This window comes from Mastomys coucha, unplaced genomic scaffold, assembly GCF_008632895.1.
Source record: "Mastomys coucha isolate ucsf_1 unplaced genomic scaffold, UCSF_Mcou_1 pScaffold23, whole genome shotgun sequence".
Taxonomy (NCBI): Eukaryota; Metazoa; Chordata; class Mammalia; order Rodentia; family Muridae; genus Mastomys; species Mastomys coucha.
In genome coordinates, this window is record NW_022196906.1 from 61,521,115 (window position 1) to 61,545,919 (window position 24,805).

General features: G+C 42.6%; 1 protein-coding gene, 1 non-coding gene and 1 pseudogene across 3 annotated transcripts in view; all 3 read right to left on the bottom strand.

Moving 5' to 3' along the window:
- The window catches only part of Lactb (lactamase beta), a 23,182-nt gene extending 7,267 nt beyond the window's left edge, over nt 1-15,915 (bottom strand). The window contains exons 1-5 of one of the 2 annotated variants that reach the window (XR_004111730.1): nt 15,507-15,915; nt 15,162-15,228; nt 11,071-11,261; nt 10,482-10,833; nt 7,755-7,916 (exon numbers count right to left, since the gene is read on the bottom strand). Coding sequence is in view for 1 of the 2 variants with exons in the window: in XM_031344953.1 (XP_031200813.1) it covers nt 7,755-7,920; nt 10,482-10,833; nt 11,071-11,261; nt 15,162-15,228; nt 15,507-15,857 (1,127 nt within the window). In the remaining variant the exon portion in view is untranslated. Of the gene's footprint in view, nt 1-7,754; nt 7,921-10,481; nt 10,834-11,070; nt 11,262-15,161; nt 15,229-15,506 lie in introns of both variants that reach the window. The other variant, XM_031344953.1, reaches the window with a different exon arrangement.
- Nucleotides 15,916-23,555: 7,640 nt separating this feature from the next.
- Nucleotides 23,556-23,653, bottom strand: LOC116074037 (annotated as a pseudogene).
- Nucleotides 23,654-24,005: 352 nt separating this feature from the next.
- Nucleotides 24,006-24,115, bottom strand: LOC116074038. Its single transcript, XR_004112024.1, has one exon. It is a non-coding gene; the product is annotated as a U6 spliceosomal RNA (small nuclear RNA).
- Nucleotides 24,116-24,805: the final 690 nt, after the last annotated feature.

Sequence of the window (24,805 nt, forward strand, 5' to 3'; positions counted from 1 at the left end):
CACACACACACACACACACACACACACACACACACACACACACACAGAGTTTCTTCTAAAGGGAAGAAAAATATTATGCTATGCTAGCTACAATCTCCAACAACCAGTCAACCAGTCTCTTGTCTCTCTACTTACTGCTGAACTGCATGAGGGAACTCACATCTGCTCTCCTGTTCGCCTCTCCTGCTCACCTCTCCGTTTACGCTATAGCCTTTATTATGTGGAGACTATAGTCTCCATCAGTCTGTAACCAGTAAAGTTGGGCATCTGTTCTCCACTTTCCTCAACTGCTGTCTCATCTCCATGCTCTTCTGACTCCTGCCTGTGGTCCTTATTTGCTACCGATCATCCATTATCACTGCTGACCACTCCTCCTGGGCCCTTCTGCTCTCTGAGCTCTCTCTTTCAGTTCCCATCCCCAGGATCCTCTAAAGCCACGTCATCTTTTCCCTAACTGCTCATTCTACTTTGTTCAATTATGCACTGGGTTTTTAGGGGATACAGTGGAATCCTGGAAGAAATCAGAGTTAAAGAGAGTTAAAGCTCAGTGCTTAAGAGTTATAGATAATTGTGAGCCACCATGTGGATGCTGAGAGTCAAAGCCAGATCCCCTGTAAGAGCAGTAAGTACTCTTAACTGCTGAGCCATCTCTCCAGGCCCAAAACTGGATTTCTACTAACACTAATAATTCTCTAATGTACTTTTGAAGAAAGGCTGAAATATGGTTACTGAAATTATCTGTGGGCTATTCTCCCTCCCAAACTTATATCCTCTTTCAAGATTCATAACTTTAGAAGGACTATGAGAATATATAATTTGAAAAATTACTCCAATTTTTTTTCTTTCATGATTCTACAATGTTAGCATTCCTTCTAGGCTCCATCCCACAGTTCCCTGGCAATAGCCAGGTGTGCCTGACTCAGTATAAAAGGGGCTGCTTGCCCCCTCCTCTCTCTCTTTGTCTCTCACCCTCTCTGTTCCTTCTCCCCATTCCCCTTCCTCCTCTCTCTCCACCTGTTCATGCCCCACCCCTGTCTCTACTCCCTTCTTAACTCCCCTCCCTATGCCCTAAATAAACTCTATTTCATACTATATCCGTCATATGGCTAGTCCCTCAGGGAAAAGGGAAACCTCAGCATGGACCTGCAGAGGCACCCCCTTCCACCTCACCGTACCTCACTCTATCAAATATATCCCTGGCTTCCTTTTCTTTTTATAAAACACAACATACAATATCCCCTAAAAGCCCAGCTCATAATTGGATGAAGTAGGATTAGCTGTTAGGAAAGAGGTGGCCACAAGTAGGGGGTGCAGAAGAGATGGCTCAGAAGTTAAGAGCACTTGCTACTCTTGCAGAGGACCTGGGTTTGATGCTCAGCACCCACATGGCAGGTCAATTGTTTGGGCCACATGGTTGCAATTGTTTGTAAGCTTCCAGTTTCAGAAGCTCTTCTGACCTCCATCAGCACCAGGCATGCATAGAGTACACATACACAAACATGGGCAAAATACCTATATACATAAGATAAAAATAATCAAGTCTACAGAAGATTTTTAGGCAGTGTTTTTCTATGTATTGCAGGTTAGCTTTGAACTCACTCTATAGCACAGACCAGCCTCAAACTAACAGCAGTTACCCTGCCTTCACCTCCTGAGTATGGGATCACAGGCATGCACGACCATGCCCAGCAACAGGGGATCTTTAATACGTTTCTTCTCATGTCTAATACTAACTTCACGAACGCTATTTGCTCAACTTCTGCTCTCCTTACCTTTTGCCTCCCATTCCCGCAGCTCTCCTATATCAGCTTCTTCCTCAACTCTGGTTTCTCATGGTGCCAGCTAATCAAGTAAAAATATCAATATAGCTAAAGAGACTTACAGAATGGGAAAACATTAAAAAGAAGTACATTTGCTGATTGAGGTATTTATCTCTTAAGAAAAAATGCCAAGCTTGTAAATGTGAATTACTAATATTCTTTGTGAACAATCAGTTCTGTATAACTTCCTTTTAACAGTAAAGCATTTGAAAATACTTATAAAAATTGGACATTAGGAACCCTCATTCATTCTTCTATTAAGTGTAAGATTACAGAGAATTAGTCTTTAATTTAGAAATCTAAACTTTATATAGGCTGATTCTAGACTCAAATCTCTCAACTTCTTTGGACAGAAAACAAATAAGCTTTTTATGAAAAAGAATTTGTTCATAAGAAAGGTAAGTATAACTATTTTAAACTCCTAGGGACTTCCTTCTTTAAAAATGGAACACATAAATCCCTGAGGATTTATGTTACTGGTCCTGTGTTGTAACTGGATAGATAACTGATGGAGTGATGCAGATGACAAACAGCCTCCTCTTCTTAGAATTCTCCAACATTTTACAAAAGAGCAGCATTATACAACTGCAGGAAATTACATCTACAAAGTTAGAAATTCGACATATTTCATTTTAAAATACCTCTTAATGTTTTTCAAAGCACTTACATATTCATTTTTTATTGGTATGAGAGGCTTAGAAACAAGCTAAATTGTAAAATGCATATTATAAGCATCTGGGTATAGCTCCATGGCAAAGCTCTTGCCTGGCATGGGTGAGACCCTGGGTTCCATCCCCAGGACAGGAAAACACAACCTTGTGCAGCAAAAAGTGCAACTACAAAAAGCAACCTCACTTAATACTTCCAGTGTGGCATCGCATCTGCCATGGTCTTTGCTAAAGTTTGCACTGAGCTCTTAGGGGTGGCTTTAGGAGTCTGTTTCTGAGGACAGAAAATGGAAATCAAGAACTACAAGACTGCCTGCCCCTCTGGACAGCCCCTTCCAAAGCCAGAACCAGATCAGGAACCACTGGCAGAACTGCCTGGACTTCCCCTGCTGTTAAGATAGCAACAGCCAGAGAAAGGGTGTTGTCCCTGAGTCCATGCCACATCCTGGCTCTCCCCTGCCTCTCCTCTCCCCTACCATTATATCTGAGTAGTGAAGGGGGACCCTGAATCATGATGTGACTACTAATAAAAAAAACTCACTGGAAAACTGAAAAACAAAAATAAAACCAAGGAGCTGGAGAAATGGTTCAACAATCAAGACTACTGACAGCTCTTCCAGAGGTCCGGAGTTCAATTCCCAGCAACAACATGGTGGCTCACAACCGTCTGTAATCTTCTGGTGTGTCTGAAGACAGCAACAGTGTACTTACATACATAAATCTTTAAAAATAAATAAGCCCCAAACCCTACATTTAAATTGAGTCTGCTAGCCTGTCAGCTAAAGGCATGAAAGAGCTTAAAACAAAAATAATGCTTAGTTCTAAAAGACACCAGGAAACAAGCAGAAGGTAAAGCCATACTTATGGTACCAAAATATAATAGCACAGAGACTCATTTGTTTAGGAACAATCAGCTTAGGAATCCAGAGAGCTTTCTTTTGTTTCATACAGTTCTGCACTCTAACCCAGCCCCAAAACTAAAGTACCAGGCCAACAGAAAACACTAACAAGACCTAATAAACCAATGGATTGACTACAGGCTCCGCACCAGAGGTAAGACCATTCACTCTGCTCTTGTGGGTGTTAGCTTAGACTTACTTCATTTGTTGTATAGGTGGACTACATTTTGCTCTACAGAATCAACACTGTATATTACCTATACAGGATCCCTATTCCTCTTTGGGCATCAGGGAAAGCCTCAGTTTTATTCAAAACAATAATAAAGTCAGTTAAGCATGAATGTCACCTCTCCCTTCTTTACAGAAACCTTTGGCCTTGGGCCAAATGTTCAGACTAAAACATTTAGTATTTTGAAGTGTAAGATACTGAGGGAAGGGGGGCTAGCGAGATGGCTCAGCAGGTTAGAGCACTGACTGTTCTTCCAAAGGTCCTGAGTTCAAATCCCAGCAACCACATGGTGGCTCACAACCACCTGTAATGAGATCCGACACCCTCTTCTGATGCATCTGAAGTCAGCTACAGAGCAAGCAGGGACTGGGCGAAGTTGACTGGAGAGAGCCGGGGCCGACCTGGAGCAGACCCGGAGCAAGCAGATTTGACTAGAGTGAACAGAGGTCCTAAAATTCAATTCCCAACAACCACATGAAGGCTCACAACCTTCTCTACAACTACAGTGTACTCATATACATAAAATAAATAAATAAATCTTTTTGAAAAAAGATACTGAGGGGAATACTTTAAACAGGTGATGGGCCTTGGGTGTCACTAGTTTTTTCAGTTGGATGGGTCTTATTATGTAGCCCAGGCTGGCCTACAATTTGTTCTACATCGGAGGCTGGCCTCTATCTCCTCATCCTCTGGCTCTAGCCTTACCAGGTACAGCTGTGTATTTTCATGTTCCACCTCACAGTGACATGTTAAACTTACACATCATACACGGAAAAATGATGAAGGAGACACAGATTCATTCAACAACCCTAAAGAACATTGATCAGGGTATTATGACAAATATTATTATAGCAACTATGATTATGCCAACAGACCAGTGTACTAACAAGCTGTGAGCATCTCATTTTGTACAGAATAGTACAGAAAATTAATACCAAGAAATGTGGTTACTAAATTTTACTTAAAGTTTTTCTGGGTACATATTTTTGTGGGAGTTTTGTTGTTGTTAGTTTCTTTGTTTTGGAAACAGGGTCTCACTATATAGCTCTGGCTGTCCTAAAATTCACTATGTAGTCCAAGCTGGCCTCAGTGTCATAGAGATTCACCTGCCTCTGCCACCCTAGTGTTTGGATTAAAGGCATAAGCCACTACTCCTGGCCTGGGTGCATATTTTTAAAAGATTACTTTTTCTCCCAGAACATCCCTAAAAAGCCTAGTGTCTTTAATCTTAAAAAAATAAAAAATAAAAAATAACAAAGAAGGCTGGTGAGGTACACTCCTTTAATCCTAACATTCGGGAGGCAGAGGACTCTCTGTGAGTTCAAGACCAGCCTGGTCTACATACCGAATGAACAGGGCCGGAGGGAGTAAGCGAGGCGGGAGTGAGCAGGGCCGGAGCAAGTGGGACCAGCAGAGGTCCTGAGTTCAGTTCCCAGCAGCCACACACATGATGCCTCACGGCCATCTGTACAGCTACAGTGTACTCATACACATAAAATAAATAAAATAAATCTTTAAAAAAACAAAACAAAACAAAAAGATTCAATGGACAAACACTGGCATTTACATTTGCCCTTTTTCTTGTTTTTCAGTAGAGTATGATGTTAGACCTACAGATAATACTCAGGAGGTGTTATCCCAAACACTGAGAATCTCAAGTGCTCAAGAACTACAGGCCCTTTTTTAAAACTAAAATTCATTGCTTGCTGCTAACCTAATTTCTTCCGTCTTTTAGGCCACAGATTGATTCACATGTTTAGTCCTTTAAAATAAAATATCAATTTAAAATGATAATTTAGCCAAAACAACGTAAGATTGAACAAAACTACTGTGGAGATGGGAAAATAAAGCTTAAAAAACTCCCAAATACCACATTTCATCTTCTTCCTCTCAATAAATGCCCTTCTAAGCATGCATTACTGGAGAGATACAAGGAAAAATGAATGGTTGATATGTTCAATGCACTACCTTTCTATTACATCACATATTAATTAATAAAACAGAAACAAGAACTAGAAAACTCAGATTATTCGCTGGCCTTAAAATTCTCTGCCAAAATCCCCTTTATAAGTTTGCTAGCAAAACTTATGATCAAAAGTTTTAGATGGTCATACTTCACCAAGTATCTTTTACCAGTTTCTAAAAACAGAACCCAGGGGCTGGTGAGATGGCTCAGAGGTTAAGAGCACTGACTGCTCTTCTAAAGGTCTTGAGTTCAAATCCCAGCAACTACATGGTGGCTCACAACCATCCAAAATGAGATCTGATGCCCTCTTCTAGTGTGTCTGAAGACAGCTACAGTGTACTTATATATAATAAATAAATAAATCTTTAAAAAAAAACAGAACCCATAGGAAGAAGCACGTTTCCCATTCTAAGCCAATGAACACACAAACATGAATATATTAATGTTCACAATTAACATAAAGAATATCAATTCTAAAACCCCGATTAAAAATAAGCACTAGGCACAGTATTGTAAACTTCTGATCCCAGTTCTCAGGAGGTTGAGGCACAGGGATTTCGAGTTCATGGCCAGTCTGGATTACATAATGAAAATTGTCTCAAAAATTTAAAAATAAAAATATATACATACTGGATGCTAGAGAGATGGCCTAGCAGTTAGGAGCCCTTACTGCTCTGGCATCTAGAGAGATGGCCTAGCAGTTAGGAGCCCTTACTGCTCTGGCATCTAGAGAGATGGCCTAGCAGTTAGGAGCCCTTATTGCTCTGGCAGCAGGCTTGATTTCAGTTCCCAGCACCCACATTAGGAGGCTCACAACAGCATGTAACTTCAGGGGATCTGATGCCGTCCTCTAGCTCACACACATATACACACACACTTCACATAAATTCATGCAGGCACACACACACTATATAACTAATAATCCTTAATATATATCTAATATGTATAACCTAATAGCCATTTGCCCATATAATGGAAGATTATGACTCATTGATCAAAGTAACCTATAAATGCATACTAGTGTGAATAAACATATAGATAATGAGAGGAAAATAACTTTCTTCTAATAGAATTCCAACTGACAAATGTGAAGGGCAGAGAGGGTCTGGAGAGACAGCTCGCGGTTAGAGCACTTTTTGCTTTCCAGAGAACCTGCGTTCAGCTGCAAGGACCCATCTGCAGCTTACAACTCCAGGGATCCAGTGCATCCTAATCAACTGCACACTCACACACAAACCTACATACAGACACACATAAATAAAATAAAAATGAATCTTAAAAAAAAGAAGAAGAGAAACCTGGTACCACTTTAACAAAGCACTAAAACACTGTTACCAATAATTGGACAAGTTTACAGCATACAACTTCTGAGACCCAGAACAAATTCAATGGAATGTGGGCTACTGGGCCAGTCCTTGGACCACACATGTTCATATGTGCATGTGTGAGTGTATGCTACAAAGGACTTATTAGAACAACTGGGAAAATTGGAATAAAGTCTGTAGGTTTGATTAAATCACTGCACAAATGTCCTCACTTTTAGAAGATGCACACATAAGTATTTATGAGTAATGAATACCATGTCTGCTGCTTATTTCCAAATGGTAGGAAACACCAACATACAGATAATATAAATTTGGCATAATACTTGGAGAATCTGGGTAACAGGTCTATGTGAATTCCTACTGCAACTTCTAAGTATGAATTATTTCAAAATAAACTTTAAGTGCTGAAAAAATAAGAGGTAAATAATAACATTAAAAGTAAGAGAAGATGTTTAAAAACCAAATTTGTCTATGCACATGATAGGCAGCACTCTGGCTTACTCAGGAGCTTGAAGCATGATTGTTCTCTTCTTTACTGTTCTTGTGCCCCTCCCCCGCTTCCCCTCTGTGATGGTCTCATTCTGGCTTGGCACTCACTGTGTAGCCTAGGTTGGTCTTGAACTCACAGTAGTCCCTGTACCTTATCCTCCTGGTGCTGGGATTACCAATATGAGATACCACGAACATCTTTCTTTCTTTCATTTACCCATAAAAAACAGACACATAAGAAAAGCTCCAAAACCTGCGGCAAGCTGACGCTGGAACGGAAACAAGGACAATCTGACTTTTAAACCGACAGCACAACGTTAAGACGTAACACAGCTGGACACAGCAGATGTCTGTTTACCTTGCTCTGTTGTAAATCACTGGCTCGTTTTCTTCCTGGACAGTTGTCAGCATGTCCAAATCATGGAAAATTTTCTGCATATAGTCCAAATATTTATGTCCTGAAGCTCTTTCTACTATGGCTGCCAGCAGAGTATAGCCAAACGTTGAATACAAAAACTGACTACCTTGAGACATCATCGCATGGGGAAAGGGGGAGAAAATGCTCAATTATTATTCAAACATATGTGAAATATATTTCCACTGAAAACAGTCATACTTTTAGAGATGTAATTTTTTACTTTAACAGCTAACTACAGGTTACGGGTGATGTACCCTGACTTGCTTTGTAACGTCCATGCTTAGTCCAGCTCCCTAAATACCAGGCCAGCTCCAGGACACAAGAATAACAATGATCAACACAGGGACTGCAAACTTGTATAAATCCTTGTCTGAATCTGCTCTTTTCTCTGAACATGAACTAAGCACATATATACCACCTCAAAACAAAATAAAACCCTTGATATTGGCAATAAAAATAGAGAGGTAGAGAAAAGTAAATTTGGCTTCTCCATCAATTGTCTACTTGTGGGGGTGGAGGGTAGAGGTGTGGAAAGTGCTGTGAGTGAACCCCAGACAGGCTGTGGCAAGCACAGCAAACGCTAAAACTTGGGAGTTCCTGGAAGAGAAGAGCAACGACATGTGCAGAAAGAGACATAGACTCTTTGGGTTTCTTTTTATGGGTAAAAGACAGAACAACACTATTTCACAGTTTGGTTTATGGAAAGGGCAGAGCAGAGTTGCTGGGTCACTGGGGTGTCAGGACTTATTTAGAGATCATTAGGGCTCCGAGCTACTCCTCCACAAAGTGCACCCAAAGGCATCTTCCTTCTGGCCACTGACTGCCCAGAAGCTGTGAATGCTAAGAGGGGGGTGAACAGGTTGCCCTGCTAAAAGCTTTAATGGCCATTTACATGGCAGCATACAGCTAGCCCTTGATCAAATGTCATGTTCTCCTCAACACATCCCACTGTTCAAGATATAACTAGTCACATGAGTTCCATCTATCTATCTATCTATCTATCTATCTATCTATCTATCTATCTATCTTGGTTTCTCTGTGTAGCCCTGGCTGTGCTAGAACTCACTCTGCAGACCAGGCTGGCCTTGACTCAGTGATCTGCCTACTGCTACCTCCTGAGTGATGAGATCAGAGGTGCAGAGATATGCGCCATCACTATCCAGCTATACTGCCAGCTATTAGTCATTTTAATAAAATGTATGTAGGCATAAAACTTTGTTCAAATATGTACATATATATATGTGTGTGTGTATATATATATTTATATATATATATCTTACTTAGGAGTTTGCATTCTTAAGATTTTATGATGTATAGTAAAAATGGATAGGAACTTTATTTTTAAATACAAAATTCATAATTGTATTTTCATTGGTCTATATAATAGTGCTGATTCACAATCATGTCTTTTATTTATATATATTTTTAAAGTTACATGTATAGGGAAGGGAGTGCATGCTGAGGTCAGCTGACCCCCCAGGTCTGATGAGAGCATGAGATTCTCAGGAGGAGCTAGCGTTTTGGATGGCTATAAGCCGCCAGAAGTGGGTACTGGGAACTGAGGTCAGGTTCTCTCAGGAACAGTGCATGCTTGCTCTTAACTGCTGAGCCATCTCTCCAGTCCTGTAGATGGCTTTTAAAATGAAAATAATTTACCAATTTAAGGTACATTTAAGAAAAAAAAAAACACATAAAGATGAACAGAAGGCTAAAGCCAAGCATGGTGCTACACACCTGTAATCCTAGAACTTGGGAGACTGAGACAGGAGGATCACATCACAGATGAGGCCAGCCTGGGCTACACAGTGAGCAGCTGTCTCAAAGAAAAAGCAATATTTTATATATTAGCGTTTGGAGGAAGGTAAGCTGACCAACACTAGCTTCTTAAGGGACAAAGGTATACAAACAGGCTGCTGAGCCCTTGACATGCTAACCACATACAAATGCAACAGCAGCACCTTCGCCTCTCCACTTGCGCCCAAGTTCTGTTTGGAGAGCTATTATGCCAACATTCTCCACAGTTCCCATGAATACCTCAGTGCTGAGAATGTCTATGATGGGGTGGCTCTCCATAACACTAAAGCTAAGCAACTATCTGCCTGGCTGTTAGGGGATATAGCTCAGTTGGGAAAGTGCTTGTAGAGCAAGCAGGAGGACCAGGGTTCAAGCCCCAGAGCCCTCATAAAAAAAGCCAGGGTGATGACACTTGCAATCCTAGCTCTAGGGAGCCAAGATGGCTCAACAGGTAAAGGTGCTTGCTGACGACCCCTGAGTTCAGTCCCGGGGACCCGCATGGTGAAAGGAGAACTAACTGTGGAAAGTTGACCTCTGACCTCTGCACACATACAACAAATAAACGAAATGTAAAAAAACCCCAAACCAATGAAAACTCTTCCCGCGGAATGATATCCAAGATTGTCTTCTGGCCTCTACAGGCACATGCAGACACACATGTATAACATACATGCACGAATGTATGCACACAAGCACACATGTACCACACGCAAACACAGACACTTGCACATGCATGCACACACACATACACACACACACACCCAATGCAGGCACTATACTGGCCCATTACAATCATTAACCTTATTGAAAGCCATCAGGATGGCAAGCAATGTCTTAACAATAACAATTGTGTTAGGAGGAGTCAGGACTCACCAGGTTTAAAGAATAAAGGATCATTTTTAAATAATCTTAGTGATTCGATTGAATTTTCAAACTTTTCTTTCAAATATAATTCGCCTTGTTCAAAATCATTCTTCTTCTTGCCCGGCTTTCCGCCGCGGCATCTGGCTTCACTGTCCTGCTCGGCTCTGGCTTTCGGCGAGTCGCTCTTTTCGTTACTTTTGCCTCCTTTTTCTTTCAGTTCTTTCTCTTGGTCAGAAGGCTGTGTCCCTTTCATCATCTTCAGGGCTTTGTAAGCTTTCTCTTCTTTCACTTTCTTCATGTCCTTTTCATAATGACGAATCCCACTTAGGTGGGAAATTAGTAATCTTGTTGTGACAGAAACCTAGCAACAAAAAACAAAACCACAAAACTTCACGAACAGTGGTAATCGGTAGCAAACAAGCCGACAGCAGCCTTGGAAGGAAGGCTCACAGAAAAGTAGCCAACAGATTATCGTATAGATTGAACAAGAAATCTATGAAACAAAGCAAGCCAAAGGATTCTATTGACTATTTAGAATAGGATTCCAGTATACCCAGTGTAACATACCAGTGGGGAAATGAGCTGTGAGTGTCACTACCTTTTCACCCTCATATTCTTTTTCTGGGAACTCGGGAACATAGTGCTGCACAGGGAGGTCCAGGTCCAGCTTCCCTGCTTCCCACAGTTTAGCCAGAGCCACCATGGTGAGGCTTTTGCTGATGCTTGCGATCCTCATGACAGTTTCTGGTTTACAGGGGACTCGGTTCTCCACGTCTGCGTAGCCTAAACCTTCAAAGGAAATAAAGGCAGAAAGTCTGACACTGAAATTTTATCGATTAAAATACACTAGGTGTTGTTTTTTAAGACCCTGGACTAGCTGGGATGAGAGTCTTATCAACACTGACAAGGTTACCTGGCAGCCAACAATTTTTAATTCAATATTTTTAGATATTATTAGTTTTTCTTAGCTTAACAATATGATGAGGACACTTCTTTTCACATAGCCCAGGTTGGCCTTGAACTCAAAATACTACTTCTGTTTGGGATTACAAGTATTGTGATGGCTATTCTTGGTTGTTAACTTGATCACATCTGGAATTAAAATGTAAAATTGAGGGCATACTCTTTAGGGATTTCTGCTTTTTGAAATAAAGTGGGAAGATCTCCTTTTAATCCAGATATTTGAGGCAGGAAGGCACGCTTTTAATCTAGATCATTAATTCAGATCTAATCTGGGCTATGCCTTCTGCAGGAAGCCTATACAAGGACATGAAGAAGGAAGCTTTTGCTCTTTGCCTGCCTGCTCTCACCTTGCTAGCAAGTCCATTCCTTCACTCCCATTAGAGACTATTTCTTTGGGATTAATGAAGACCAGCTGAGACATCTAGCTTCGTTGACTGAACACATACTAGAATCTTAGACTTTTTATTCATAGCTAGCCATTGTTGGAGTAGCCAACCACAGTCTGTAAACCATTCTAATAAATCCACTTTCTATATAACCAAAGAGATATTAATTTATAAGTTCTGAGAGAACCCTAATGTAGACTTCGGCATCAAAAGTGGGGTAGCCAGATCTATAGAACCATACTTGCTAGTCTATACTTTAAATAATTTGCATTCTTTAAAGTAAACTTTACCATTCTTCATAATTCCTCATACTGTAGTTTTCTGTTTTTTGAGCATCTTCATTGAATTCTTTAAAATAGCCAGCAAATAAAACAAATACAAAAATATGTCAAATTCCCTTACCACTTGCTTAATGCAGCTGCATCCAGAGGAAAAACAATAGACTAATTTTTTTTTCTTTTTGGTTTTTTTGAGACAGGGTTTCTCTGTATAGCCCTGGCTGTCCTGGAACTCACTCTGTAGACCAGGCTGGCCTCGAACTCAGAAATCTGCTTGCCTCTGCCTCCCAAGTGCTGGGATTACAGGCATGTGCCACCACTGCCCGGCAAGACTAATTTTTTTAAAGCTTCTTCTAGAAAAAAGTTTGGTTTTCATCTTCTGTACAGTATAAAAGTATGCAATTAGATGTAAGAAATATTGTTAAAAGCTGAAGTACAAAGAGAATAAAAAGGTAAGTGTAAAAATATTTGTATAAAGCTTCTACTTAGAAAGCTGGCATTTATTAAATTTTTTTTTAATTTTTTTATTCTCTTTTTTCCTTCTTTCCCTCTTCCTTATCCCCTCCTCTCTCTCTCTCTCTCTCTTTCTCTCTCTCTCTCTCTCTCTCTCTCTCTCTCTCTCTGTGTGTGTGTGTGTGTGTGTGTATTACATGCACCTATAAAAGTCAGAGGACAACTTGCAAAAGTCCATTTTTTCCTTCCACCATATTGGTCCCTGGGATTGAACTCAGGTTGTAAAGTTTTGCCTTTGTGGCACCAAGTATGCACATGGTACACAGGCATAGATTCAGGCAAAACACTCATACATATAATATGCATGCCCATAGAGGCTTAGGAGTGAGCGTCAGGGGCTGGTGAGATGGCTCAGCAGGTGACTGCTCTTCTGAAGGTCGTGAGTTCGAATCCTAGCAACCACATGGTGGCTCACAACCACCCGTAATGAAATCTGATGCCTTCTTCTGATGCACCTGAAGACAGCTACAGTGTACTTATTTATAATGAAAAATATTTGGGCCAGAGCAAGCAGGAACTGAGCAAGCAGGGGTTTACCGGACCGAGCGGGGCCAACCGACTGGAGCAAGTAGAGATCCTAAAAGTCAATTCCCAACAACCAGATGAAGGCTCACAACTATCTGTACAGCTACAGTATGTACTCATATACATAAAATAAATAAATAAATCTTTAAAAAAAAAAGAAGTGAGCATCAGATCCTGTGGAGCTGAAGTCACAGATAGTCGTGGACCATCATGTTGGAACCAAACCCAGACACTCAGCAAACGTTCTTAACCGCTGAGTCATCTCTCTAGCCCTGCCCTGTTATGATTTCTGGATCAGGATCTTCCTATATGATCCCCAGGTTGGCCTTAAATTCAAGGTGAACTTTCTGCCTCAGCTCTTCAGTGCTAGGGTTACAGGCATACACTACCATGTCCAGCTTATTAAATTTTTTTTCATAAACTAACTATATTGATTAAAATACACATATACTCAAGTGAGGTATAATTTTCCAAAACCCTACCACCTCCAGAAACATCTTCTGAAACTACTGCTTTCCTTAAATATCATTTAAGGAAATATCATTTACTAAAAACCTAGGTGATGAGCTGGGTATGATGGCTCAAATCTTGAATCCCAGTACTCAGGAAGGCAGAGGCAGGCAGCTTTCTTATGAGTTTGAGGCCAGCCTAGTCTACAAAGTAAGTTCTAGGACAGCCAGGTCTGTTACACAGAGAAACCCAGTCTTGAAAAACAAAATAAATAAATAAATAAATAAGTAATAAGCAAACAAATAAAACCCAGGTGATAAACTGGAGCAATTTGTTCATAATGGAGAAATGATGTTATGAAATAGTGCTTTGGCCGGGTGGTGGTGGCGCACGCCTTTAATCCCAGCACTTGGGAGGCAGAGGCAGGCGGATTTCTGAGTTTGAGGCCAGCCTGGTCTACAGAGTGAGTTCCAGGACAGCCAGAGCTACACAGAGAAACCCTGTCTCAAAAAAACAAAAAAACAAACAAACAAACAAAAAAAAAACAAAAGAAATAGTGCTTTGATAAACTGACCATAAAAGAAATAGAAATGGCTCTAACTTTGGGGAGGGATGGACACAAGGGCCTCTATATGCTCAGGCTGGCCTCAAACACATTATGTGACCTGGAATTTCTGATCCTCCAGCTTCTACCTCCTGATGAATGGGATCACAGGTCCATATCACTTTGATTTATGTGGTGCAAGGGATTATATCCAGAACTTGTACCCAACAGCAAGCATCAAATGAGCTACATCCCAAATCATTTCAAGCTTTTTGTTGTTAAAACAAACAAACTGTTAACACTTCTGTCTGGTGAATACAATAATAGATTACAATTCATTAAGGACCAGGGATATCATGTATTCCTAACACTTGGTATAGTGCCGTTTACAGAAGTGGGGGATAAAAACAAATTACTGGATTAAAGAATAAAAATATGGGGCTGGAGAGATGGCTCAGCGCTTAAGAGCACTGACTGCTCTTCCAGAGGTCCTGATTTCAATTCCCAGCAACCACATGGTGGCTCACAACCACCTGTAATGGGATCTGACACCATCTTTTGGTGTGTCTGAAGACAGCTATAGTGTACTCATATATACATAAAATAAATAATTCTGAAAAAAAATGAATAAAAATATGCAGAAACTGACATTTTATTTACTAATACGGGATAATATGTGATAGTGGGAATTTAATGGATTGTTCTACATTCCATTTTCAGACCAACTCTTGAGAGTAAACTGAGAGAAGAAACAAAGCATTTTGAACGAATCCATGTACTTGAGTCATACAATTTAATTATTTACTTTCTTTTGCCCTCACAAATAGAGGTTAACCAAGTGGGAGTCCCCTGAGCTATATTCCTGGCCCAGTTAGTTACATTTTAAACTTTTCAGCGGTAAATTAGACAGCTTGATTATGCTAGTGATACACTGTCTCTACAAATGTGCCACTTTTTACGCAACTCCAACCTGTAAAATACCAATATTTCATTTCACCAGAAACAAAATGGGCCACTTGCTGAGACTCACCTTCTGACCAGACTTCTTTCCCATCTACAGAAACTCCAACCACTATGCCAGGGGCACCAACCTCATCCTAAGAGAAAAGAATAAAGACCGTGGTAATTCAAAAGTGGAACTGACTCCGCCCACTCTGCGGCCCCGCCCACCAGGAGGTTCAGGGCTCCGCTCCGCTCGCCGGGCTGTGGAGGTGCACAAGACTCGCTCTCTAAAGGGGAAGGGGCGGGCCCCTCCGCGGCCAGTGACCTCAGCTGCTACTTGAGCAACCCTGAGAGCGTCAGCCTGCGGCCAGGCAGTCGAAAAACGGAAAGCCTTTCTCCGAAGCCGACGCCCTGACGCCCACTGGGCCCGCACCTTGATCCGGTGCAGCAGATCGCGGCTGCTCTCGATGGCTCTGGAGAAGCCCCTGGCTGAGGGCGGCGCAGGCGTGTGCAGGCTCCCCGGGCTCGGGGCCTGCTCGTGCGGCAGCTCGGTAGCGCCGGACGCCTCGGGGTCCGCCGGGGACTGAACGGGGACGGCGCCCCGCAGCCCGACCACCAGCTTCGCGCCGAGCGCCAGCCCCAGCCCGAGCCCCAGGCCGCCGGCCCAACCAAGGCCCAGCACAGGCAGGCCGGGTCGCCTGTGCGCCCCGCGCCGCCCTCCGCCCCAGGCTGGGCCTGCGGTGGCCGCAGCCCGAGCTGTCACGCTTGACAGGAGCCGGTACATGTCGCCTCCGCAGAGCCAGCTGCTTCCTAGCTAGCGCTGGCTTGGCCGGCGACGGGCGGGACGAGGGGCGGGGCTGGGGCGGGGCTTTACGGTCTTGCTCAGTCAAGGCCGGTCGGTGAGCGCAGAGCGCATCGAGCGCCTGGTCTTTGCCTCCTTTCTAGCCTTCTGGCTACTTGTCCTCATTGGTTTCGGCCCTCCTTTTCTTTTCTTCTTCTCTTTTCTTTTAAGATTTATTTATTTTATGTATAACGAGTACACTGTAGCTGTCTTCAGACACACCAGAAGAGGGCATCAGATCCCATTACAGATGGTTGTGAGCCACCATGTGGTTGCTGGGAATTGAACTCAGGACCTCTGGAAGAGCAGACGGTGCTCTTAACTGCTGAGCCATCTCTCCAGCCCGCTCCTCCTTTTCTTGCTTTCTTTTCCCTCCCTCTTTTTCATACCTTTCTCCCTTCTTTTATCTTTTCCCTTTCCTCTCTCTTCTCTTCCTTTATCTCTAACCTCCCTCTCTTGTTTTCTTTTTCTCTTGCATCCCCACATTCCTCCCTCTATCCTCTTTTCTCTTTCCCTCTCTTTATTTCTGTTTCTCTCCTCTCTTTCTCCTTCCTACTTTAGTTTCTTTCTCTCCCTCAAGCCTCTCTTTTCCTTTTCTCCTCCTCTTTCATCTTTTCCTCACTTCTCTCTCTCAACATACATGACATCCTTAGACAAGGCTCCTGTCACAGCAAAACCCTCTTCCCATCTTATGCACATTTTAACAACACTCGCCCCTTGGTATGACTGAGATGCGCAGTGGTTAAAACACTTTGCCATGCAAACACGAGGACTGGAGTTCAAATCCCCAGTATCTAAGTGAAAATGCCCAGTGGGCATGACGCCTACTTGTAATGGGCAAGGTCTGGGTTTGATTGAGAAACCCAGCCTCCATCCAAAGTTAGAAGCGCAATTAAAGATGGTTTCCAAAGTCTGGGACATTCACAGGCAAATGCAAATATGCATGCATATACATGCACACACATGAAAATGGGGAAAAGGAGAACTGATGTGGGTTTTTGTCATTCTTTTAGGAGAATCTTATGTCTTGACTTGCCTTCCTGCCCAGTGACAATCATGCCAGCAAACATTAATCATCGTAACTGCTCTGGAGATTGCTCGTGTTGTCTGCCATCAGATACACGAGGAAGCTGGAATTAAGGGAGGCTAAAGGGTTTGTCTAAATCTACAGAGTAGTCAAGTAGTGGCCCAGAAATTTACGATCTCAGCCTTCTTCTCTTGTCATACAGTTTGAAAGGTTCTACTATCAGAGGCATGAGCTTCGGGAAGCCAGTGGTGCGTTGCTTAAGACCGGTGGCGTCCCAGTGGCACCAGTGGAGGCAGCTGCAGCTACTACTATAACATGGCCACGGTCCACTGGGATGCTACAGCTGCCCTTCCGTGTTCTCTGTGGCATCTGCCAGCTTCTGGGGGTGCCTAAATAGTAAACGTTCTAATGCATGTCTCCTTTACATCTGTGTAGTTAAAAAGGCTCCTCTTTCCCTCTCGAGTCGAGGAATAAAATAAGCAGCTTCCACTGGTTACGTTTTAATAATCCATGTTCTGTTATAAAGTGGTCTTTAAATTTGCAGCTGAGCTGGCGAGATGGATCAACAGGTAAAAGCCCTGACTGCTCAAAACCACCCGTAATGAGATCTGACGCCCTCTTCTGGTGCCTCTGAAGACAGTACGGGAGCGAGTGGGGCCAGAGCAAGCAGTGCTGGAGCTAGCGGGGCGGGCAGAGGTCCTGAGTTCAATTCCCAGCAGACACACACATGATAGCTCACAGCCATTTGTACAACTATAAATAAAATAAATCTTTGCTGGGCGGTGGTGGCACATGCCTTTAATCCCAGCACTTGGGAGGCAGAGGCAGGCGGATTTCTGAGTTCAAGGCCAGCCTGGTCTACAGAGTGAGTTCCAGGATAGCCAGGGGTACACAGAGAAATCCTGTTGGAAAAAACAAAACAAAAACAAAACAAATTTGCAGCTGAGGATATCCCTAATTGTGAAGGGCTCAGACTCTTCCCTTCTTACCTTGCACATCCTTGTCTGTAATTTTACCTGAAATCTCTGAAAATAAAAGATATAGGGGCAGGCGAGATGGCTCAGTGGGTAAGAGCACTGACTGCTCTACAGAAGGTCCTGAGTTCAAATCCCAGCAACCACATAGTGGCTCACAACCATCTGTAATGAGATCTGACGCCCTCTTCTGGTGCATCTGAAGACAGCTACAGTGTATACTTATTTATAATAATAAATCTTTGGGCCGGAGCAAGCGGAGCTGACAGGAATGAGCAGAGGTCCTAAAAGTCAGTTCCCAACAACCAGATGAAGACTCACAACCATCTGTACATTTGAGTAAGGATCCAGCCAGTCTCCTCCAGCTCCTCCGAGAACCTGCAAAATGATCCAGCAAGTGAGTCTGTGTGGTGTTGAGAGGTTAAAAATTTCAAACTGTACTGTGGGAACTTAGCCATTAGTTGAACTCAATGGGAGACTAGCTCCCAGGACTTGAAAGAATGAGAAACTAGCTCCAAGAACATAGAATAATGGGAGACCAGCTCCCAGGACATAGAAGAATGGGAGACCAGCTCCCAGAGCTTAGAGACCGGAGCGGCCTGGCAGGAAAAAAAGAAAAATGAGGTAACAAACAATTGCCAGGTGGCTAACCTGCTTCTGAACCCCAGAGCAAGCCAGCACCAATCAGAGACTACCCCGTACTTTCCCCTGCCTTAATTTCCCCCTTTTCCCTAGCAACTGTGTGGGTATAAAAACCTGTTTAAATTTTTGTTTGGGGCCAGACTCCTCTACCCCTGCATGGGATATGAGTCTCGCCCAGCGCTGAATAAAAGAACCTCTTGCTGATTGCATCAAGCACGCGTCTTGGTGGTGTTTGGGGTCGTCGTCGTTTCCGAGCCCTGAGTGTGGGGTCCCTCCCCCCATTCCTTAATAGCCCTAACAGTGTGTTAAGATTTACTCTAGTGAAATGACTCAGAGGGTGGAGACAGTAGCCACCAAGCCGGTAACCTCTGGACCGATGTGGTCCAAGGAGAGAGCTTACTCCTGAAAGTTGTCTTTGACTTCTACCTATGGCAGGAATAATTCCCAAAGGCCTACAATCAGCAGTTCACCCGGGGTTTCTATTTGATCAAACTCTAGCCAGGCTGCTCTCAGGCCTCTTCCTGACTAGGCACCAGCCTTGGCCCACAAACACTTGAACAAACACACGTTTTCTCACACCTCAAGGCTGCGTTGCCAGAGTGACCCTATCTTTCTTCAAAATACCCGCCTGAGAAAGCTCAGAGTTTCTAAACGTAGTTACTGTTTGTTCCAGCCACCACCGGATGACAGAGCCCCTGCCCCCAGTCTCTGGGAGAGGGTAGGAGCCTCACTTCATAAGTATAAGTGCCAAATAGCAAACTGGATGGATTCATGTGGACCAAAGCCCGTTCTGCTTCTTGTGACTGTCCATGCTCCTGATCAGCTCAAGTTGTCACTGCTCACTCTTTCTTCCACCCCATCACCTCTGCCCACATCCTATGAGGCTCATCTTTCTCTGCCCTAAGCAGCTATGGAATACTATCGGTTGTCCAGCTGCATCTGCCTTTGTCACATACATCCCCTGGTCCTGTTAAAAATGTGGTCCCTGAGAAATGGATCCCTGCTTTCCAAGCAAGATCTTCTTCCGTGCATTCACTGTGTGGTTCATGGAGCTGTGCAGCTAAGGTTTGTGTGATTTTCCTGTCTGCACTTTAATCTTCAATGTAAAAGCTAATTACAAAATAAAAACCTAAAGCCAGGCAGTGGTGGCACACACCTTTAATCCCAGCACTTGGGAGGCAGAGGCAGGCAGATATCTGAGTTCGTGGCCAGCCTAGTCTACAGAGTGAGTTCCAGGATAGCCAGGGCTACACAGAGAAACCCTGTCTCAAAAAACCAGAATAAAAACCTGGAAACTCCTGATGAAGGATCAGTTAGGAGCTCCAAGCAGAAAGGGCTGCACGCTCTGATTTGCAGGGACAAGTACACAGACATGCTTGGAGACTAGGAACACAGAGGAACATAATTTTGGTCTGATTACAGGTGCTAATTATAAGAGACTTTTCTTTTTAAAAGACTGTCTGTGGACTGGGGAGATCAGTCCATAGAGTACTTGGCTGGCAAGCTCGGTTCTATCTCAAGAAACAAAAACTGGGTGTGGTGGCACGTGCCTAAAATTCCAGTGCCTGGAAGGTGGAGGCAGGAGGATCAGAAGTTTGTGTTTTCTAGAATTTTCACCCATGAAGACGTGAATCATATTCTTTTTAAAGCCTTCCTTCTTTCACCCAGTGTAATTATTCTGGCATCAGCACATGCATCACAGCTCACTCTTCTGTTTTATTATTTATGTGTTTTCATATACAAAAAGATAAAACTTGAAATTGTTCTAGATTTTTCCTCCTATTTTGTCATGGGGATGTGACTGCTCCTTCCCACAGGGAAGAATACTAAAATCACCACAGGAAAAGATCTGCTGAGAATGAATGAACTATGATGCAATCAGTGTTCTTTCCAAAATGTTTGCAGTTTGCAACTGTAGTTACAAGGACGTTTGCTTCAGGCCATTTTAGGGGTGTGTGTGTGTGTATGTGTGTGTATGATATTCCTGCAGTATTGCATATATGGCTATAACAGTTCATTTATGTACTTACTAATGGACTGTGCTATTTCTAGTTTCAACCGTTGCACGGGAAGCTGCTACAAACACCCACAATGTCTTGCTGTAAATGCAGGCTTTCATTTCTCTTAGAAATTATAGTTTGTGGGCTGGAGAGATGGCTCAGCAGCTAAGAGCACTGATTGCTGTTCCAAAGGTTCTGAGTTCAAATCCCAGCAACCACAAGGTGGCTCACAACCATTCATAATGAGATCTGACACCTTCTTCTGGTATGTCTGAAGACAGCTGCAGTGTACTTACATATAACAATAAATAAATCTTTTAAAAAAGAAAAAGAAAATATAGTTGGAAGTGGAGCTGCAGAGCCATTTCATAACTCCGTGTTTAACTGTGCTCTCAGCAGCATTTCACCTGCCCACCAGCACTGCAGTTCCTCCATGTAGACCAGGCTGGCCTCAAACTCAGAAATCCACCTGCCTCTGCCTCCCAAGTGCTGGGATTAAAGGCATGTGCCACCACCACTGGCCCAGCATTGGCCTTCTGTTGACAGCCACCCCAGCAGGTTGGAACTGGACATCACTGAGGTTTTGCTCTGCATTTCCTCTGAGAGCTGATGCTGTTAAGGTCAGTAGCTGTTTATACATCTTTTCCTTAACTGTTTTTCTTATTAAGATATATTTTATGTATACCAATAGCTTACACATTAAATAACACTATAATAAGATGAATTGCATAGTTTTCACAGAAGAAAAAGGGGAGGACTGGGGTTTAAAAAAAAAACCTTCTCTCCAACAAGTAATAAGTTACTTTTTCTTACATTATTTATTTTAACTTTCTGTGTATATTTTGCATCACATATGTGTACCATGTGCATGCGGTACCCAGGGAGGCCAGAAGGGGCAGTGGATCCTCTTGGAACTGGAGCTACAGACAGTTGTTAGCTGCCATGTGGGTGCTGGGTATTGAACCTGCCCCTCTGGAAGGGCAGAAAGTTACTTTTTCTAAGTAACTGCTCTAAGTACTCTAAGTGCTCTAAGAGGTAGGTCAATGCAGAAATAATGTACAATTCAGCAACTAGTCATGTCCAATTGCTATTGCACTGTTGGTCAGTGGAATTTAAAAAGAACCATCATGAATTCAACTCCCTGGATATTAAAGTAGCACATACATCTTCTATACTTACTGTGTTCATTTCATAAAGCAATTACTTTATTTTCTGTGTATGTGTATGCCTAAGTGTATGTAGGTGCCTGCATGGAGTGCCCATGGAGGCCAGAAGAGAGGATCAAATCCCCTAGAACTGGAGAGATGAGAGTCATGATCTTCCTGATGTGGGTACGGGGAACCAAACCCTGGGTATTCTGCAAGAACAGCAAGTAGTCTCAACACTGAGTCATCTCTCCAGCCCCCTCTATTTGATTGATTGATTGATTGATTGGTTGGTTGATTGAGATAGGATCAGGTTGGCCTGGAATTCACTAAGTACCCCAGCTTGTTCTCAAACTCTAACCTCCAGCCTTAATGTTACAAGTGCTGAGATTATGCGTGTGCGCCATCAGGGCCAGATCTCCTGCCTATTTACTTTATATTTTAAATATTAATTTTATCTTATTTTATATGTGTGAATGTCTTACCTGTATGTATGTATGTATGTATGTATGTATGTATGTATGTACACCATGTGTGTGCCTAGTCCAAAGAGTGGGTCAGATTCCCTGGAACTGGAGTTATAGCTACTGTGAGCCATCATGTGGGTCCTGGGAATTGAACCTGGGTCCTCTGCAAAGCAACAATTGTTCTGAACCACTGAGCCATCTCTCCACCCCCACCTTCCCATTTCTACAACAGTCTTGAATGACAAAATGAAGAGGCAACTATTGGGTTACAATGAAGTCATGGACTAGGGTAGGAGAAAGAGAGAAGGGTGCTAAGTACAGTTTACTTAGTGGGGCTGGAAAGATGGCTCAGTGGTTAAGAACACTGACTGCTCTTCTGAAGGTACTGAGTTCAAATCCCAGCAACCACATGGTGGCTCACAACCAATCGTAATGAGATCTGATGCCCTCTTCTGGTGTGTCTGAAGACAGCTACAGTGTATTTACATATAATAATAAATAAATCTTTGGGCTGGAGCGAGCAGAGGTCCTGAGTTCAATTCCCAGCAACCACATGATGGTTCATAACCATCTGTACAGCTGCAACCTGAATTACATTAATAGATTGTATTTATGTTACCTTCTTAGCTATGGTATTTTACTGTAGCTTTCTAAAATGTTATCAATGCAGGAATTTGTCTTTTAGAAAAGTTATGGGATCTATGAGTAATAACTTTTATTACTTACCAGGGCTTGTGAATATACAATTATTTCCAAATAAGGTTAGGTTTAAAAATGCAATTAATAAAAAAACCTTATCAGCCTCATAATATGTCCCTCCAAGTATTGTCCTTAATAAGTCTATATTTATTACACACTGTTCAAAGCTCGGCTCAGGTCCTGTGTCCTCCCATAGACTTCACTGATCAGAATCAGCCTACTGTTTCCTCCTCTACCTTGATTTTATGTTTGTGCCGGCGGTTCTGATTTAGGTGGCGATCCACTGAAGGCACAGCTTTGCCTCTGCATTTCTCTCCCCGTATGGAAAGCACGGGATTGCTTTGTTTTGGTAGGTCTGAATCCTGATGCTAAATGTAGTCTTGGCTTCATCTGTAAACTCACTGTAACTATATCACAGGTTGCTGTGAAGGTTAAATGTGCTACAACATGAAAAGGAGATCAAGTGAGTAGACATTTTACTGAAAATAGAAACAATGAGCTGGAGAGATGGACCAGCAGTTAAGACTATGCAAATGCTCTCACAAAGGATCTAAGTTCAGTTCCCAGGGACCATACCAGGCAGCTGACAACATCCTGTAACTCCATTTCTAGGGAAATGGCACCCTCCTCTGGTCTTTATGGGCATTGCACACATGTACAAATCCATATTTGGAGACACACAAACATACACAAATATCACGAATATCATCCTTGAGTGTTAGCCTTGCACAGGGGCCATGCTAATCCTCTCTGGGTTGTTACAATTTTAGTGTGCTGCCAAAGCAATTATAATAAAAAATTAAAGATATATAAAAAAAATCAAATAAGATGCTATGTGAGGAGTGGTGGCACAGTTGTGCAATCCCAGCATTCAGCTTGATGCTTGTTTCTAAAATTACCACAGGGAAAGAGCAAAGGCCTACTGTGAGTGAACGTCCAATGTTCTATTATCCAAATGTTTGCATTCTGCAACTGTAGTGACATGAGTATCTGCTTCTGAATATTCTAGGGGTGTGTGTGTAATATATATTCATTTATATTTGAAAAGTGTGCTGGTTTATATACATAAATGTATTTAAATATATATGTGTATGTTATTTAAATACATTTATGTATATAAACCAGCACACTTTTCATATATACATGTAACACCACGAATATCATCCTTGAGTGTTAGCCTTGCATGGGGCCATGCTAATCTTCTCTGTGTTGTTCCAATTTTAGTATATGTGCTGCCACAACAGAACAGGAGGACACCTCTGAAACACTTTCAAGTCTTAACTTCCCTAGGAGGCTAAGGCAGGGGATTTCAGACTCAAGGCCAACATAAGTTACTGTCCTAATTTGGTTTCTGTTGCTGTGTGATAAAAACCCTGACCAAAACCAGTTTGGGGAGGGAAGGGTTTATTTGATTTACCGGTCCCAGTCCATCACTGAGAGAAGCCAAGGCAGGAACTCAAGGCGAAGATCTGGAGGCTGGGTCTGAAGCACAGGTCATAGAGAAATGCTATTTACTGGCTTTTCCCGTATGGCTTGTTTCTCTTGCCTTCTTTACCACCCAGGACCACCTGCCCAGGGGTGGCATCGTCCACAGTAGGCTGAGTGCTCCCATGTCAGCCAAGAAAATGCTTCACAGAGGTAATGTCTCAATTGAGGTTCCCTCTTCCCAGATGTGTCTAGGCTTGTACTAATTGGAAACAAAACAAAACAAACAAACAATAACAAAACGCCAGCACTGATGCACAGCAAGACTGGGTCTCAAGACCAAACAAAACAAAACAAAACAAAACAAAAGGTTTGCCAAGAACTGATATTCTTTAGTAGCTCTGCGGCTGCACAGAAGCAGTCCTTCAGTAAAACAAGCTCACACAGGTTGTCCCCCACCCCACAGCATTTCTTTCTATCAAGCTCTCTGTTTTGGTGGACATCCAGTGATG